Source organism: Vipera ursinii (assembly GCF_947247035.1).
Source record: "Vipera ursinii genome assembly, chromosome: 3".
NCBI classification, from domain to species: Eukaryota; Metazoa; Chordata; class Lepidosauria; order Squamata; family Viperidae; genus Vipera; species Vipera ursinii.
The window spans coordinates 161,481,695-161,498,043 of record NC_139516.1 but is presented as its reverse complement, the minus strand read 5'-3'; the positions used below and the strand labels follow the sequence as shown (position 1 = coordinate 161,498,043).

General features: G+C 38.3%; 1 protein-coding gene across 1 annotated transcript in view; it reads right to left on the bottom strand.

The window, feature by feature from the left end:
* PIEZO2 (piezo type mechanosensitive ion channel component 2) overlaps positions 1-13,570 on the bottom strand; it is a gene marked incomplete at its 5' end in the record, with an annotated part of 205,718 nt that extends 192,148 nt beyond the window's left edge. Inside the window, one exon of the mRNA XM_083360729.1 lies at positions 13,507-13,570. Coding sequence (XP_083216855.1) covers positions 13,507-13,570 — 64 coding nt within the window. The remainder of the gene's footprint in view (positions 1-13,506) is intronic.
* Positions 13,571-16,349: the final 2,779 nt, after the last annotated feature.

The following is a 16,349-nucleotide window of genomic DNA, read 5'->3' as shown; positions in this document are numbered from 1 at the left end:
TGCATACACGCGACTTAGAAGAAGGAGAAAGAGAGCTTAGAAAGGAGCAGTCCTCAACATTTCAAGCCAAGTGTCTCTCCCAATGGGATGCACTGGGACACTTTTTTCTATGTTCTTCCTGGCCAACTCATGTCCATTTTCAAAGCTGATCTTCCTTTTTCTCCTGACACACCAAATCTAAATGTCTTCTATTCAGATTTCAGAGAATTACCCTGTTAGCAGGCAGACAGATGGGCAAAGACCCAAGGTCTTTTGCACTTATTTTTTTCCCCTAACATTCCACTGAGTTGGAAAGAATAAAAAAGCCAAGCCGCTTGGTATCCCCTGCTAAGGGAAGGAGAAAACAAAACCCTTGTTGATTTCCCTCCAGCTCTCTCTGAGTGCCAAATCATTGCAGGGATCTGCAAAAAGTCAAAACAGTGAAATCAGCAGGGTGCTCTGCATTTGTCTGACCATGGGGGGGGGGTCAGGAAAGCAACCTGTGTTGTTTTTTCTTTTTCTTTTCCGGTCTCTGTGCTTACAGTCCTTTTAAGGACTGTAAGCAAAATTTATTAAGGTCAGATGAGAGAAGATTGTCCCCAATGGGGAAAAAAAACAGAAGCCCCAAAGACCTTCAGTACCACAAACAAAGAAAAGGTAAGATTTGGAAATATCGGATATACCATAACTGAAGTAGAGATAAATATGTGCAAAGAGAGAGCTATGGAGTAGTGCAAAGACCCCATATGGGAGTACCATGCTATTCTGGTTTATTTTGCCCTTGCGACACTCATACACAGCTGAAAACTCAAAATCTACCCAGGGTACCAATTTCTACCTACTAGCCATGCCACATGGTACAAATATATCCTGTAGTAGAATAGTTATACCATATACTGCGTGAATATTTTATTTAACCCTAAAGTTGCCACCTAGACCAGTGGGTTCCAACCTTGAAACTTCTCTAGGTATATAAACTTCATCTCGAGGATTCTGAGCAGCAGCTATGATTTCAGGAATGGAAGCCCTCAAATTATGCAAATGCCTGTTGGTTTATATTTCTCAATGGTCCAACCATCTGTACAAAATCGTGCAACTTGTTTCTATCTATAAACGTTTACAAAAACATTTAACTTCCAGAAAGGGATGAATTTCTTCAAAAGTGTGGAAACCTTATGTGCTATACAGGCAGTTCACAAATAATTCTGAAGTTTCCTACCATGGTTAAAAGAACAGCATTCTCTGGAGATGGACTGCTTTTGTGCTTTAATCCATACAGCTGACTACATCTTGCATGTGGTCTCCAAGAGAGCAGACAAATAGATTGAAGTAATGAATTATTCATACTCAATCATCAAAACAAGAGGTACATTGAACAACATATCAGCATGAGAGGGTTTTTTTTAAAAGCACAGTGTAGAGGTCAAAGGGAAGACGTGGAAAACGTAAAATTGATTATCAAAACTATGCATCAGCAAATGTGTATTCACAAACCACAGTTAAATTTACTATGTAAAATTATAAAAACTCACTGACCTTTGTGATTGTTTCCTGCATTTAATCAAATGAAACCAAACACAAAACTAAAAGCTATTTACACTGCTCCTTTCAATAATAACCCAAACCTCTAATTTTTAACAAAGCACATCACTTGCTTTCCAACAGCTTCATCTATGGTACCTTATTATTCATCTGTATTTTATTCTCTCCTGCTCAACTACCAAACTCTTATTCTGAGATCATTCAGGACAGACTCAAAGAGTACAAATCTGTCTACAAATCTGTCAAGAGAATGTCATCCATTATCTTGAGGGAAGTTTGTTGTTGTTGTTAGTTGCGAAGTCGTGTCCGACCCATCGCGACCCTATGGACAATGTTCCTCCAGGCTTTCCTGTCCTCTACCATCTTCTGGAGTCCATTTAAGCTCACGCCTACTGCTTCAGTGACTCCATCCAGCCACCTCATTCTCTGTCGTCCCCTTCTTCTCTTGCCCTCAATCTTTCCCAGCATGAGGCTCTTCTCCAGTGAGTCCTTCCTCCTCATTAGGTGGCCAAAGTATTTGAGTTTTAGCTTCAGGATCTGGCCTTCTAAAGAGCAGTCAGGGTTGATCTCCTCTAGGACTGACCGGTTTGATCGCCTTGCAGTCCAAGGGACTCGCAGGAGTCTTCTCCAGCACCAGAGTTCAAAGGACTCAATTCTTTTGCGCTCAGCCTTTCTTATGGTCCAACTTTCACTGCCATACATTGCAACTGGGAAGACCATAGCCTTGACTATACGCACTTTTGTTGACAGGGTGATGTCTCTGCTTTTTAGTGTGCTGTCTAGATTTGCCATGGCTTTCCTCCCCAGGAGCAAGCGTCTTTTAATTTCTTGGCTGCAGTCCCCATCTGCAGTGATCTTGGAGCCCAGGAAAATAAAATCTGTCACTACCTCCATTTCTTCCCCATCTATTTGCCAGGAATTGAGAGGGCCGGATGCCATGATCTTGGTTTTCTTAATGTTTAGTTTCAACCCAACTTTTGCACTCTCCTTCTTCACTCGCAACAAGAGACTCTTCAGTTCCTCTTCACTTTCTGCCATTAGAGTGGTATCATCTGCCATTAGAGTGGTATCATCTGAGGGAAGTTAGGGATTGCATATTATTGCAACATGCCCAATGTGGAGCTGCTCTTGAAGACTATCTGGAAGCCAGTGTTGGTCCAAAAAGCAGTGGTGTAAGCAGTTAAAGGTGTACTTAGGTCACCCATTTTACAGCTTTGCTCCATGAGCTGCACTGGCTTCCATAGGGTTTCCAGGTGGGATTAAAGATACATCTATTATAGGTTTTGGTGCTGGAGAAGACTCCTGTGAGTCCCTTGGACTGCAAGGCGATCAAACCGGTCAGTCCTAGAGGAGATCAACCCTGACTACTCTTTAGAAGGCCAGATCCTGAAGCTAAAACTCAAATACTTTGGCCACCTAATGAGAAGGAAGGACTCACTGGAGAAGAGCCTAATGCTGGGAAAGTTTGAGGGCAATAGAAGAAGGGGACGACAGAGAATGAGGTGGCTGGATGGAGTCACTGAAGCAGTAGGCGTGAGCTTAAATGGACTCCAGAAGATGGTAGAGGACAGGAAGGCCTGGAGGAACGTTGTCCATAGGGTCGCGATGGGTCGAACACGACTTCGCAGCTAACAACAACAACATTATAGGTTTTTATCTTTTATCAATATTCAGTGTAAATTTCATCCTTTCCTCCACATATTCTCCCACTGATCCATTTTTTTGCTCTTTTTATCTTACATTTATTTATCTATACATACAGAGTGATTGGTGTGGGTTCAATAACAAAAGCACAACTGTTCAGCAAAGGCTGTGATGAAGTCATTTCTTAAAAGACTTTCTGAGACTGATGTACATCATCAATTTGCAAAATGTACAATTTAGAGCAAAAAATCCGAATATGTATTGATGGCTCAACTATGGAGAATCCTGCATTGTACACATGAAGTTTGTTTTAATCCAGATAAAACCTCAGAATTACAGTGTTTATTAATTACCCTATTAAGCAACCCAACAACAAGAACTGGGCAGTAGAACTGTATCATCAGAAGGACTGTATCTCTTAGTGGCTTTCATTTTTTGCTCATAATTTGATAGTGTGATACTAGAGTTATCACTTTATAGTTCTAGAAATTATTTGTTGCAAGAATGTTTGATAACCATATTTTCTTTTACACACACACACCCATTGATGCACTGAGTGACGAGAAGTTTTTGTTGTTAAATCTCTTTTGTTGCCTTCATTTTATCCTTTCTCAGGAAAGTGTCTCTTTGAGAGTACCCCTAATCTACACTGTTGTACTACACAACTGCAATTTACAGAGTCAGGCACTAAGACACTCTGAAAACAATTAATGAAGTATTTTAGTTTTATATTTTAAAACATAAATCTATCTAAGACAAAAATCCTGAAAGCTGGATGGCAGTTGCAGAACAGAAAACTGAGAGAGATCATATTGGAAACAGATCAAGAGACAGAAAGAAAAGCGAAAAGCAGTGATATTGAGGTAAAGCTCCTTCTTAACATTATACTGATAGATAAAGTAAACACTCCTGGTTCTATTTTTGTCACACTGTAATGAAAAAATTAAAAAAAAAATACCTGAAAAAGACTCTGAAAGGATATCTGCCTTTCATTTCTTCATAACCTGTCATTAAAAGTACCTTAGAGTAACTAATTCTATCAATGTATCTCTGCTCATTGTTTTAACCAAAACATGAGGAGAGGTTGCTTCCACTTTAAATGATAGCCTTTCTGGCATGGAGCCTGGATAGAAAACACAATAGGCCTGTCATGTCCCAATTTGTTTGCCATTATTAGCCAGTCACACAGTATAATAGGAGAAAACAAGTGATGACTGATGCAAGATTGCAAATTCACACATTCAAATTAATGAACTTTGATGTACCGTATAATGCCCAGTAGTTTTCTTACTGCTTCAAGTAAAAAATGGAAAATAACTTCTATATAACTTAACTTTCCAAATTTAGGTTTTAATTTCCAAAATTCAACTATGCTGTCTGAGAACCAGGTTGAAGAAGTCTGAAGTAATCAGCCATTTGTATTGTATGAATCCTGTGTGGGATTAAATTTAAAAAGAACAATATTGAAATCAACATGTACAATACTCCTGCAGGTTCCATTTTTGTTAATCTAGCCAATACAGTCATGGATATAACTCTGTTATGCAGAAACACTTGCATTCACATTTCCATGCAGACAAGATAAATCATCCAATCCCCAGAGATTTAAATCATTTGAAACAGTTTTAAAAGGCTTCTTATTACCCCAATGAGTTTGTATTTTGTTGATGAAAAAGGTCTTCAGTCTTTTAAACAATAAAGAGCAATACTTCCAACAATAAACATAAAAGAAATAAAAAAGAGCAGCATAGCACCATAATTTTGAAAAACAACTAATGTGTTTCACATATCAAAACATTTCAGGACTAAAGTTTTCTTCTTGATGTACTGTAAGTAGTTTAGACCTCAGCAACAGCTTAATACATTTAATTGTTACTAAAAGTTAAGTCTTAACTAGGGTTCCTCTCTCACCTTCCATTTGTTTGCATTTCCAAATATTATATTTATTGGCTATGCTATATCACTACAGATACCCCTCAACCTATGTACATAAATGAGCCTGTATTGTATCATAAATCACGCTAGTCATTAAGTGAATCACCATATAACCATATCTGATTTTACAATCTTTTTCCCAGCAGACATTTAAGCAAATGCAATGGTCATAAAATAAATCCTGCAGCCATTAAGCAAACATCACAGCTGTTTGGTTCACAATGTGTTCACAATGGGCATTTTTTTTGCTGGAAACCAGAAATAAAGCCTGGTTTCCAGCAAAACAGTCATAAATTGTAGTCATGTGAACATGGGATGCTGCAAATTGCCATAAATGTGTGCTAGCTGCCAAGCACCCAAAATATAATCTTGTGAGCATGGGGGCTGCTAGCCATCATAACTTCAAATTCAGTCTCAAGTCGAAGACTATCTATACATGCTAAGAAAGGTTAGTCTGGCCATTAATAAATTTGCACTTACTGTAAGCAGTGCTTCCCAAACTTTTTCCTTCATTTACCCAAAACCACTTATCCAAAAGTCCTTTTTACCTCATATAGCTAAAACACCTTGTTAATTTAAATGTCCCAGTTGCTATTAAGTAATGACACACAAACCCATTACCCAAAGGAAAAAAAAACATTTATACCCAATTTTAGATAATTTACCTGGTCTTCAAGAATATGTATTTCTGTAGATCAATTTTTCTTAAGAATGAAGACAAATTCTTGTAGGCAGTACTTCCAAGATGGGGTAAATTATCTAAAATTGGGTACTCTTCATGTTGACTGGGGAACCCTGGGAGTTGAAGTCCACACATCTTAAAATTGTCAAGGTTAAGAAACACTGCTGTAGCAATTCTTTCTAATTTGGTCCCCATGTACATGAAATTAAAGCTACACATAACAAATAAACTACCACCAACGAATTCTAATTGTGGATTCTCAAAAGTAACATACCTAACATTCTACTTTCTTGGCCATGATACCTATACCAAAAAAACCCATGTTTTTTTGCTTCTTGGAGTTTGGGAAAACACTTTTTTCCATTTAAAACAGAATCTCCCCCCTTAATCTTCCCCATCAGTCATACTGGGAGCATGAAGGCTGATTTGACTGGTTAATTATATGCCATCAAGTAATGTGAATTCTTAGCAACCATAGAGACAAATGTTATCCCTGATGATCTCTCCCAACCCCGTAGTTTGGTCTTCCAATGATGCATCCATCACTACTGTAACTAAATTCATTTGCTTTGCTGCTAGCTGTCCTCTTCTTCTCTTTCGCTTTCCCAGTATTAGTGCCTTGTCTAGAGAGCTAGATTTTGGCATAATATGTCCAATGTACAATAATTTGAGTGCAGTCATTTGTATGTTGCGAGAACTCTGGGCTGATTTTCTTCAATGTTCTATTCATTTGTTTTCTTGTCCGCCCATGGTATTCTGAGTTTTCTTCCATACGACATTTCAAAAGCATCAATGCCTTTTCTGTTCTGCTTCTTCAAAGTCCAGGGAGCATTAAGGCATTCCCCAATTACAAGTAAGAAAACACTATCTGAACAAGCTCTCTATCTCTAAAAGACACTCAGTGCCAATACTATGCCACATAATTTACTCTCAGATTTGCCCAAATAATAAATAAGCACAGATCTATATGTATAACACCGCTGAACTCTGAAGTGCTAGATTTCAAAGAAATGCAGACTAAAAAAGGATCCAATATTACATCAGAGCTTTCAGCAAATTTGAAGAAACAATTTCAGGATTGTGGAATAAACAAGTACCCCATTTACTTGCTAGATATTTCTGCGATTTTCTTAAATTAAGGGTTAGGAGGAGTTTATTTAATTTACACCCCTGCTTTACCACCCAAGAATGGCACTACAGGAAGTTTGTGTTCTTTCCTTATAGTGAACTAAGTTGTAAAATTACGAAGAGATATTGCTTTGAACAGAAATTACATCCAGCAGATTTTTCAGGACACAGTGCTGAAACTAGCCAAGAACTCAAAATATAAGATATTCAAAAATGTATTTAATGGTAATTTGCAAGCATAGCATCTATCTCAAGATTATCTCATTATTTGTTGCCATCCAAAGAAACATCAATTAAAACAGGATAGTTTTGAAGCTTATGCTTGCTGGGTTTTGTAATCTTTTTGAGGGTGCTAGTTTTAACAAAAAGAGAAGTTATAATTAAAATCAACACTTAGCCCCCTTTTTTTCTTTTAGTTTAAAAATCTAAATCTTTGGACATTTTCTGAAAGCCTGAACAGAAAAAAAATTCTGCAAACTTCTAATAATAGAATTCCAAAGTTTTAATACCAAATTGTCATTCAAACCAAATTATTTGTTTACACAGATATGCCACATTATGGTGAATTAACTCAAAATTTGATTTTTTAAATTAGTATGAATTAATTTATCTTAATTGTGTGGCCATCTTCACACTGCATTAGAATAAAAGCATGTGCCATTTTCCTCTGAAAATCTCCACAACATTCATAATTTGCCATAATGACACATGATACAACCTAAATTGGATGGATAGTTGGCTCACAATCCAATTAAAGCTTATTCATTTTAAATCCCTTTGGGACTTCATCCCAAGAAAAGATGTTAGGCTTTTTTTCTCCTTATATAGAAACCATACAATGTGTGTAACTTTGGCTGATAGGCATACCAGCTACGATTCTCATTAGCAATTTCTAGTTTCTACTTTAACTAGGTTGCACACACAGAGGGTCAAACTTTAATTCATTAGATCTTTCTCCTATGAAGATCTTCCTGAAATTAATTTATTAAGATATATGCCATTTTATTTTACATCGGAAGCAAGAAGTTAAATCAGCTAGTATTTCTTCAACACAAAGCAGATGCCAAAATGGCATGTTGTTATGTATTTCATGTACTGAATAAGAATGTGCCAAACATATCTGAAAGAGACCCAGATGGAGAAAGGCTGATCTAAGCAAATCATTCTGAGGCTCAAAAAGTATGTCGACTACGTCCAAATATTGTGTCTTTGCTTCTAAAATGTTCTTTATATTTGTGCCATAAGATGATGCAACCAATAATTAGTACGCATCCCTGCTCACATAATACATAAATTAAGCAAAAGGCTGACAACGATTTATGTTGTTCATGTAGGGTTGTTTAAAATACTAATTCAGATCAGTTCGTCTTGGATCAAATACACAGATAGCATAACCAAAATGTTTAAACACTGATTTAAACTTAATATACACATTTGGCATTGATATGGAACTGGCTTTTATCACTGGATTTTTAGTGTTGTGGATTTTTTTGTCATGATATTCATAATGTGATCCACATCTGAAAAAATGAGTCTTTAAGGTTATTTTCTAAGCCAAACTAATTTATATATTCAAAATCATCACAGACACGTTGTACAGAGTGACCACAAAATCATTACAAAATTAATAACGTTAAGCTGATGAAAAGAAATTCCAAATATGCAGAGAACAGTAACTAAATGAGTTAACATTTCATTTTTACCAGACCTGCTTCAACAGGGATGTTCTACAGCAGGATGTCATTATGTCAAGATGATGTTGACTTTATCAAAATAAATTAACACAATTGAAGCTACCTTGTCATTCATACACACACACACACACATACATATGTGTGTGTATATATATATAACATACACACACACACACACACACAAACATCTATTCATTAACCAATAATGCTAAGTTGAATTAATAAATCAGTAACCTTTTTCACAACATACATTCATGGCTGAAATTTAAATCTTACTTCCTAATGTAACATTTATAACTTCGTACACCAGATCAGAAGGAGTGGTTTTTTATTTGTTTTTTTCCAGTTAGGCTTCCATTTGGGTGACTGCCTGGGCTAGTTTTTGCAGTTTTCTTCACAAGATTTGTTTTTGCCATTGGCTTCTCCTTACGGCTAAGAGAGAATGACTGGCCCAACGATACCCACCTGGATACCCACTCACCTAGACTGTGAGGTTTCTAGCCTGATGTTTTAACCACTACACCGAACTGGCTCTCAGGTCAGAAAATACATGCTTGTAAAATGATCATAAGAATGAAACTGCATTTATAGGGAATGTCAATTCACTTTCTTTAAAAAAACAACAACTTAAAAACGCAATTCCGAATCTTATGGAGCAACTTAAGTATTGTTATACTGCAACAAGCCTTAATATATGGCATTTTCCATGATGATAATTGGATTAATTTATTATAACATATAATGTTGGCCTAGTTTAGGATGCAGATTGAATTGCCATATATTTGAAATTCAGCTCTAAAACTAAATATCATTTACAATTTGATGCATAAATACAATTGAAATTAAAATGTTGTGGTGCATTGTCATTGTGCAGAATAGACAGCTGCCTCTAATTATCATGTGAAAAAGCCACTCATCTCTTTCTCATTAAGGTAAAAGCCAACTATGCAATAGCATATCAAAGTTGTTTGTATGCATTAAGAAAAAGCAACGTTAATCAACAGGATTCTTGTCCGAACAGATTTAGAGACTCTTGGGAACCTTTTGAGAAGAAATTTTCTCTACGAACGTCTCCACCAACAATCTGACCATATTTATCACAGTGCAGAAGTCCAGAAATAAATTTGCATTTTCAAAAATAATTTTCTATTTATCCCTCCTGATTTACTCAAAAAGCCTGCTTAAACTGAACACTTGCTCTGAGCAGACAAGTAGATGTAAATCATCTCTTGAAATATCCTGCATGCTGGAATGCATAGTAGAAAACAACAATATACTTACCTGAAAAGAATTATTATTTCCAGTCTTCCCACCCCACCCTCAAGCATGTGTAACTACAAGGCTAAGTTAAGAACTAGATACCATAGTCACGAGGGCATCAATAAGTTACACAAGGAGAAAACACTTCCTGGACCGCCCAAAGTTTATAGGTTCAGGTTTTATTTTACAATAACATGTATATCTATCTATAAAATTCACAGTGGGCTACATTTCATAGTAGCCAGGCACTAGGGAAACAAAATTGTTCATCACTAGCCCAGTTCAAAGATACCAGAAATTGTACTGATTTATTTGCAAGTGAAACATAACAATTCGGTATTTTTTTTAAAAAAAATGATGGAAAGTGTCAAAAAGGAAGACGAAAGGGTCATTTTGAGGTTATTGAAAGTGTTACAATGTTACAAATCTTCTATGATAAAGGAAATCACATAGGAGGTAAGCTGCTTTTTTCAAGGTGAATGAATTCTGTGGGGCTTCAGCTATAATATTTCCCACATAATAAATAAAGCAACCATTATAATTAAGACCAATCCTTTAAGCAGGCAGCTCCAGGCAGCTTCCAATTCTTATGAGTTACGAGATATACTTGTAGAGCATAAAAGCACTGCAACCTGGGCATCAGCCTTGACAAGCTCATCCAGCTGCTTAAAACGCTGAAAGCCCTTAATATATGGGATGAGTTCCATAAGTGAACAGAGTTAGGAAAGTTGCAACGAAATCCAGAATATCAAGGTTTGCAATCTCTTAATCTGAAACAGAAGAGGATTGTAATGGTGCTGCACAGGCAGATTACTTTTATGTTAGACAGAGATCCTGAGCTCTCTGAAGATCAGACTGCATGCTAGTTCATTTTCTCACTGCACAGAAAGCTGAGAGACAAAGATCTTGTATTCATCTAGTGTTCAGTTGCTTAATTGCTACTGTGCCTGGGTAATACTGAAGGTGGACAAGAACCAAATTACCCTCTTAACCAGCGTTTCACTCACTGTACTATGATTTATTTAATTATAATTAGTTCAACAATCTACAGTAACCCAGTTTATGCATAACTGCTATTTGTGGTTCCCAAATTTTAATAGCTGGCTTCATAAAATAAGCAAAACTGCAACTATCAAGTAAGTACAACACTGTGGCTTAAAGTGATGTAGGAACTCAGTTACTGACCAAACTATACTAGGAAAGCAGAAGACTGAGGTTTGAATTATTAAGTCATCTTTGCACTAAAGTTTTCAACATTGTAATGAAAACGGTGAACCAAGTGGTTTTCAGTATAGTCCTCACTGTCCTGTCCTGTTTTAAGATTCTCAAATAATGAAAAATAGATATGTGGTGCCAGTTCCAAACTCTAACCTTATCTGCCCAGGAAGTTTAACCTCCACTTTGTGACACCATGTAGAATAAAACCATTGTATGACACCCAAAGTCACTTGCTTGTGAGATGGGCGGCTACATAAATAAATAATAAAATAAAATAAATAATAAAATAAAATAAAAAAGATTTTGAGGATGCTGAAATGAAAATGCTAGAATAATTTATCTTGATACATAAATTTAGATCATCCACTGGGGGGGAAAAATCATTATGAAGTTCAATCGTAGTCCCACAATTGTTACAAAGGTGATCTTGGGATGAGTGAAAAGTGTTTGTGTGTGTTCCATAAGAAATATGTTTCTTCAGCTCGCAGAATACAATTCAGGGAGTTGTATAGATTTCCCAACCAACAAAATTTCTTAGTATTGCCTCTTAATCATATGGTCCATCTATCTAGTACACTAGTATTTTGTTGGCAGAGAATTTGTGCCATAACCTTTTCTGTATAGGATTTAGGTACTCTGTTTTGTTTCACAGTAATTTAGTACTGTCTTCAAATCATGTAGGCAATATATCTAAGGCACCAACACTTCAAAACAGAACAGAGAACCTAAACTGGATTTATAATTACAAGTTCGAAGTTTGTGGAATGTACCCACACAGCTTTTAAGACAAGCCACTAGTAAGCCTACAGATATCTTGAAACATAAACTATAAATAAAAACCAAAAATAAGAAACTGATTTCAACCTAATTTCTAATAAACACAAGGATTCCAACTTTGAAGCTGTAGCTGAATGTGAAGCTATACCTGAAAAAGGCGACTTTTCAATTTAACTTAAGTTAGTCCAAATCAACTAGATAAAATAAACACTTCCAATTATTTTATAAATTAATCTAATATCTGGATCCAACAGACTGATTTATGTGCCAGAATCTCTTGAACATAGGGTTCATAGTTCAGCATACATTATATAGTAATCCTAAAAATATTTATTGCAAAGGATTGAATTTAATAGGATTATTGCATATCAAGTGTGCTGCAACCTAAAAATCTAAAACTATTCATTCATTCCATTTCCTGTTTCTCTAAGTTCAGACACAAAATACTGTCATCCACAATTAATGACCTATTAGTTAAAATAATTGCCACTTATCATACAAATTAATGGAAATAGGAAAAACATATTTCATTCTCTAATATATGTCTAGTTTTTTAAAAGTAGACTAAATTTTCAATTAAACAAAATAAAACATTTAAATATTTATTCCATGTAAGAATATTTTCTCAGTTGAAATCATTAAACAATTATGTCCTGTTTGAATCAATGGGAGATATTATCCTACAAATGTATTTACAGGCTTCTTCCATGCCTGGTTCATTAGAAACTGCCTAGATATACTTACACTGCAGCAGAAGTCAACAAATAATGTGTAATCTTTATGCAGATTTAGGTTAAAATCTCCTATCTACTCATCTGGGCTAATACACTCATTATATACACTTATAATGAACTTACCACTGAATAAATATGTACGTGACTGTACTGTCAATGTCTTTGCTCATGGATACAGTGCCAATAACGGCAATTTTAAGACTATAATCTTTACCTACTTACCTGAGCCTGTACTATTTAACAATATTTTACTTCTCAGCAGAGGAACGTTAAACTAAAATGATACGAATTCTGAATGTGAATTAAATTTCCATTTAATTCCACGTACATCAGATAAGTTAAGATTATTTGGACAGTCATAATTCATGTAAGAATTAAGATTTATATGAAGTTGATACTCTATTGCAGCGTTTCCCAACCTTAGGAACTTGAAGATGCGTGGACTTCAACTCCCAGAATTCTGGGAGTTGAAGTCCACGCATCTTCAAGTTCCTAAGGTTGGGAAACGCTGCTCTATTGCACCAAAGGCAGTCCGAAGTCAATGCCTCTCCCTTACCTCACTTCTCTACTCCCCTTTCCCTTCCCCATCTTTTCCGCTATTCGCTTTTGTATTTCCACTGTATCGTATATTATAAAGTAACAAAACAACTTTCTAAAATAAGAATTAAGGCTACATACGAAGCTATTCTCTCAGTACAATATACCCACAATCTCTTGGGGGAGGAGGTGGGGGGAGGAATACAGTATATCCCATTCTTCAGTAGAAAGGAAAAGGTGCCCTAACTGGACAGAAAACCAATTCCAAATTACACAACGTGTCATAGTTGTATAGCAAGGAAACGCAAGACCCTTATTTCTAGAAAGAACAAGTCCACTGACACTAGTCATGCCACGCAAGTCAAACTTCACCTACCAGTGACGAGACAGATGGGAAGGAGCAATCTGAAGATTAGTCCACACACCACTTCTGTGGCCATCGCTATGAGATCGGACCAAGAGGAGCCTTAGAGAAACAAAGGACAGCCGTCCGCTTGCACCGTCTTATAGGCACCGGCAACTTTCTCGGGTCCGCTCTCCTTCAGGGCTGGCTAGAGCAAAGAAGCCCGTCCCTCGGGCTTCGGCTTAAAAAAACCCCTCAATAGGGCGAGTCAAAACCCACAACGACTGCCGAACGTCAAGACCAATCGAAGTTTCAATCGAGGCGCTTCCTTTCTTGCCGCAAAGAAGAGAGCTTTTCTTTTCTTTTCTTGTCTGGTCTTTTTTAAGAAAAAAAGTTCCTTCACTTGACAACCATTTTGCCCTGCCCGGCATGGGAGCGGGTGTGTGTGTGTGTGTGTGTGTGTGTGTGTGTGTGTGCGTGTGTGTGTGTGTGTGTGCGCCGAGGGCTGCCTTTCTGGTGCTATTCAAGCCGTCTGAACGGGCGCATGGTAGCCGGCCGCGTCGACGACCTGGATGGATCCCCCAGAGTTTAAAAACGACCGAGATGCCCGGCCGTAAACAAGAGCCGCCTAGTCGGGGAACAGAACTCGGGACGCAGCCGCGCTCTCCAGGCGAGGAGTCAGCCGGTCTTCCCAAAAACTAGGGAGGAGGCATCGCGGGAAGCGTCCGGAGCTGCCGAGCGGCGAGCGCACCCTGCGCCACCCCCGCGGCCAGAAGAGCGGCGCGCCAGCTCGCCTTGCTCGCTGCGAAGCTCCCGCCCGACGCCGCTGCTACTTTTCTCCACCTCAATGAAATTTAGCGCGGCCCCGCCTCGCTCGAGTGGGCGGCCCGGACGGGCTCGTCTGGCTTATCCTGACCAATAGGAAGAGAAGGACGAAAAAGTCTGGGAGTTCTCCTGCGCCGGAGTTGGAGGCGACGGGACTTCACCTCCCGTCCGAGCCAGTTCTGTCTCGGTGCTGAGCGACTCACTGGAGGTTCGGGCTGGGACCAAAGGCTGGAGATGATAGATAGATAGATAGATAGATAGATAGATAGATAGATAGATAGATAGATAGATAGATAGATAGATAGATAGATAGATAGATAGATAGATAGATAGATAGATAGATAGATAGATAGATAGATAGATAGATAGATAGATAGATTAGATAGATAGATAGATAGATAGATAGATAGATAGATAGATAGATAGATAGATAGATAGATAGATGATAGATAGATAGATAGATGATAGATTAGATAGATGATAGATAGATAGATAGATAGATAGATGATAGATAGATAGATAGATAGATAGATTGATAGATAGATAGATAGATAGATAGATAGATATTCTGGCGGGAACTAGCCGCAGGTCAAGTGCTGCGGTTCCTTTAGCCAAGTTCCCTGTCAATCCTTGAACCGTCCACGTTCTCCATCGGCATCATCTCCCACCTCTGTAGGGTCTACTAAGAGAAAAAACGGCGGTAGAGGCGTGGAAGGAGGACTGGCCCAATGGCCTACCAGGGACGCCACCCAGGTGTGCAAGGGAGCAGAGGCCAAAGCTGCCACGTTGTCTCCCCTTCTTTCTTCGGGAAGGGCGCCACCGGAAAATCGAGTGCCGGGAACGTGTGTTATACTCCTGCGCCTTACTGGGAGAGCCGGAACCGAGGATGGCTGCTGCTTCTCGGTCGCTGTGGGCAGCAGAGTCGGGCCAGGCGGAGCGGCTCCTGGCAGCCTCCTGCCATATTGTCGAGAGGGGGAATAAGCAAGAGGAAATCGCTGTCGGGGGAGCTAGTGATAAAGCTCCCTAGACTAGAGCTGGATTCCAAGTTCTTGCCCACAATTCTGACTTAGTTGGCCTTAGCTTTCTTCCAGGATGTTTTCCGACTTTCCAGCCCAAGCTAAGGACCTGGTCTTTTTCCAGAAGAATCCCATCCAAGTACTGTATTACCCAAGTTTGTCTCTGCTTAGCCCAAGGAGAGTCCCCCAAGTGCTTTCTCTTGGTCAGGGGTCTCCAAACATAGCCCTTTTATGACTTGTGGACACTTCAACTCCTGCTGGCTCAGGAGTTCTGGAAGCTGAAGTCCACAAGTCATAAGTTACTTAGACTGAGTAACTTAGTAGTAACTTAGACTGAGCCAGGACCCTTCTTTTCAGGGAAGGCAGGGAAAGCACAGGTAGATGAGTATTCCCAAGGCCTCAGTTGCAGGGGCAAGTTGGCAACCGAACTGTAGAAGCAAGAAGAGTCAAACAATGTTTTAAAAACCATAAGAAAAAGCAAAGAAATCAATTAAACACCAAAGCCAGTATTTCCTGCCCCTTGTCACGGTAAATTTGCTCAAGGAAGAAAACAATGGCAAATGGAGATGAAAGCATCTGAAAGAGCTGGGAGGATCTTGTGTCAGATGAAAAGATGAGCCGCACGCAGAACAGCGTTCATTACATGAACAAATTATTTGGGCGTTTATGTATTTATATACATGAACAATGTTTACTTCTAAACTGCTCCCAGAAATCATTGCAGCATACACTTGGAGCCATATTTTTTTTTAAATTGTCTGAACAGGCCCAACATTTCTTCGTTAGATTGTGTAGTAACCTGCACAAAGGGGACCCTCTTGCTGACTAATAAAGAACCTGGGCTGGATCAGCCAACAAGTGTTGCAATTGATTATTGCCTACAAGACAATAATATTTTAGTTAGCCCACAAATTAGTAAATTATCAAGAATTAATATTCTATCCAAATGCCCCTTGTACTCAATTTATCAGATGAGCTTATGTTGACTCTTCAAAACAGAATACAGGTAGTCCTCGACTTACGACCAATTTCTTA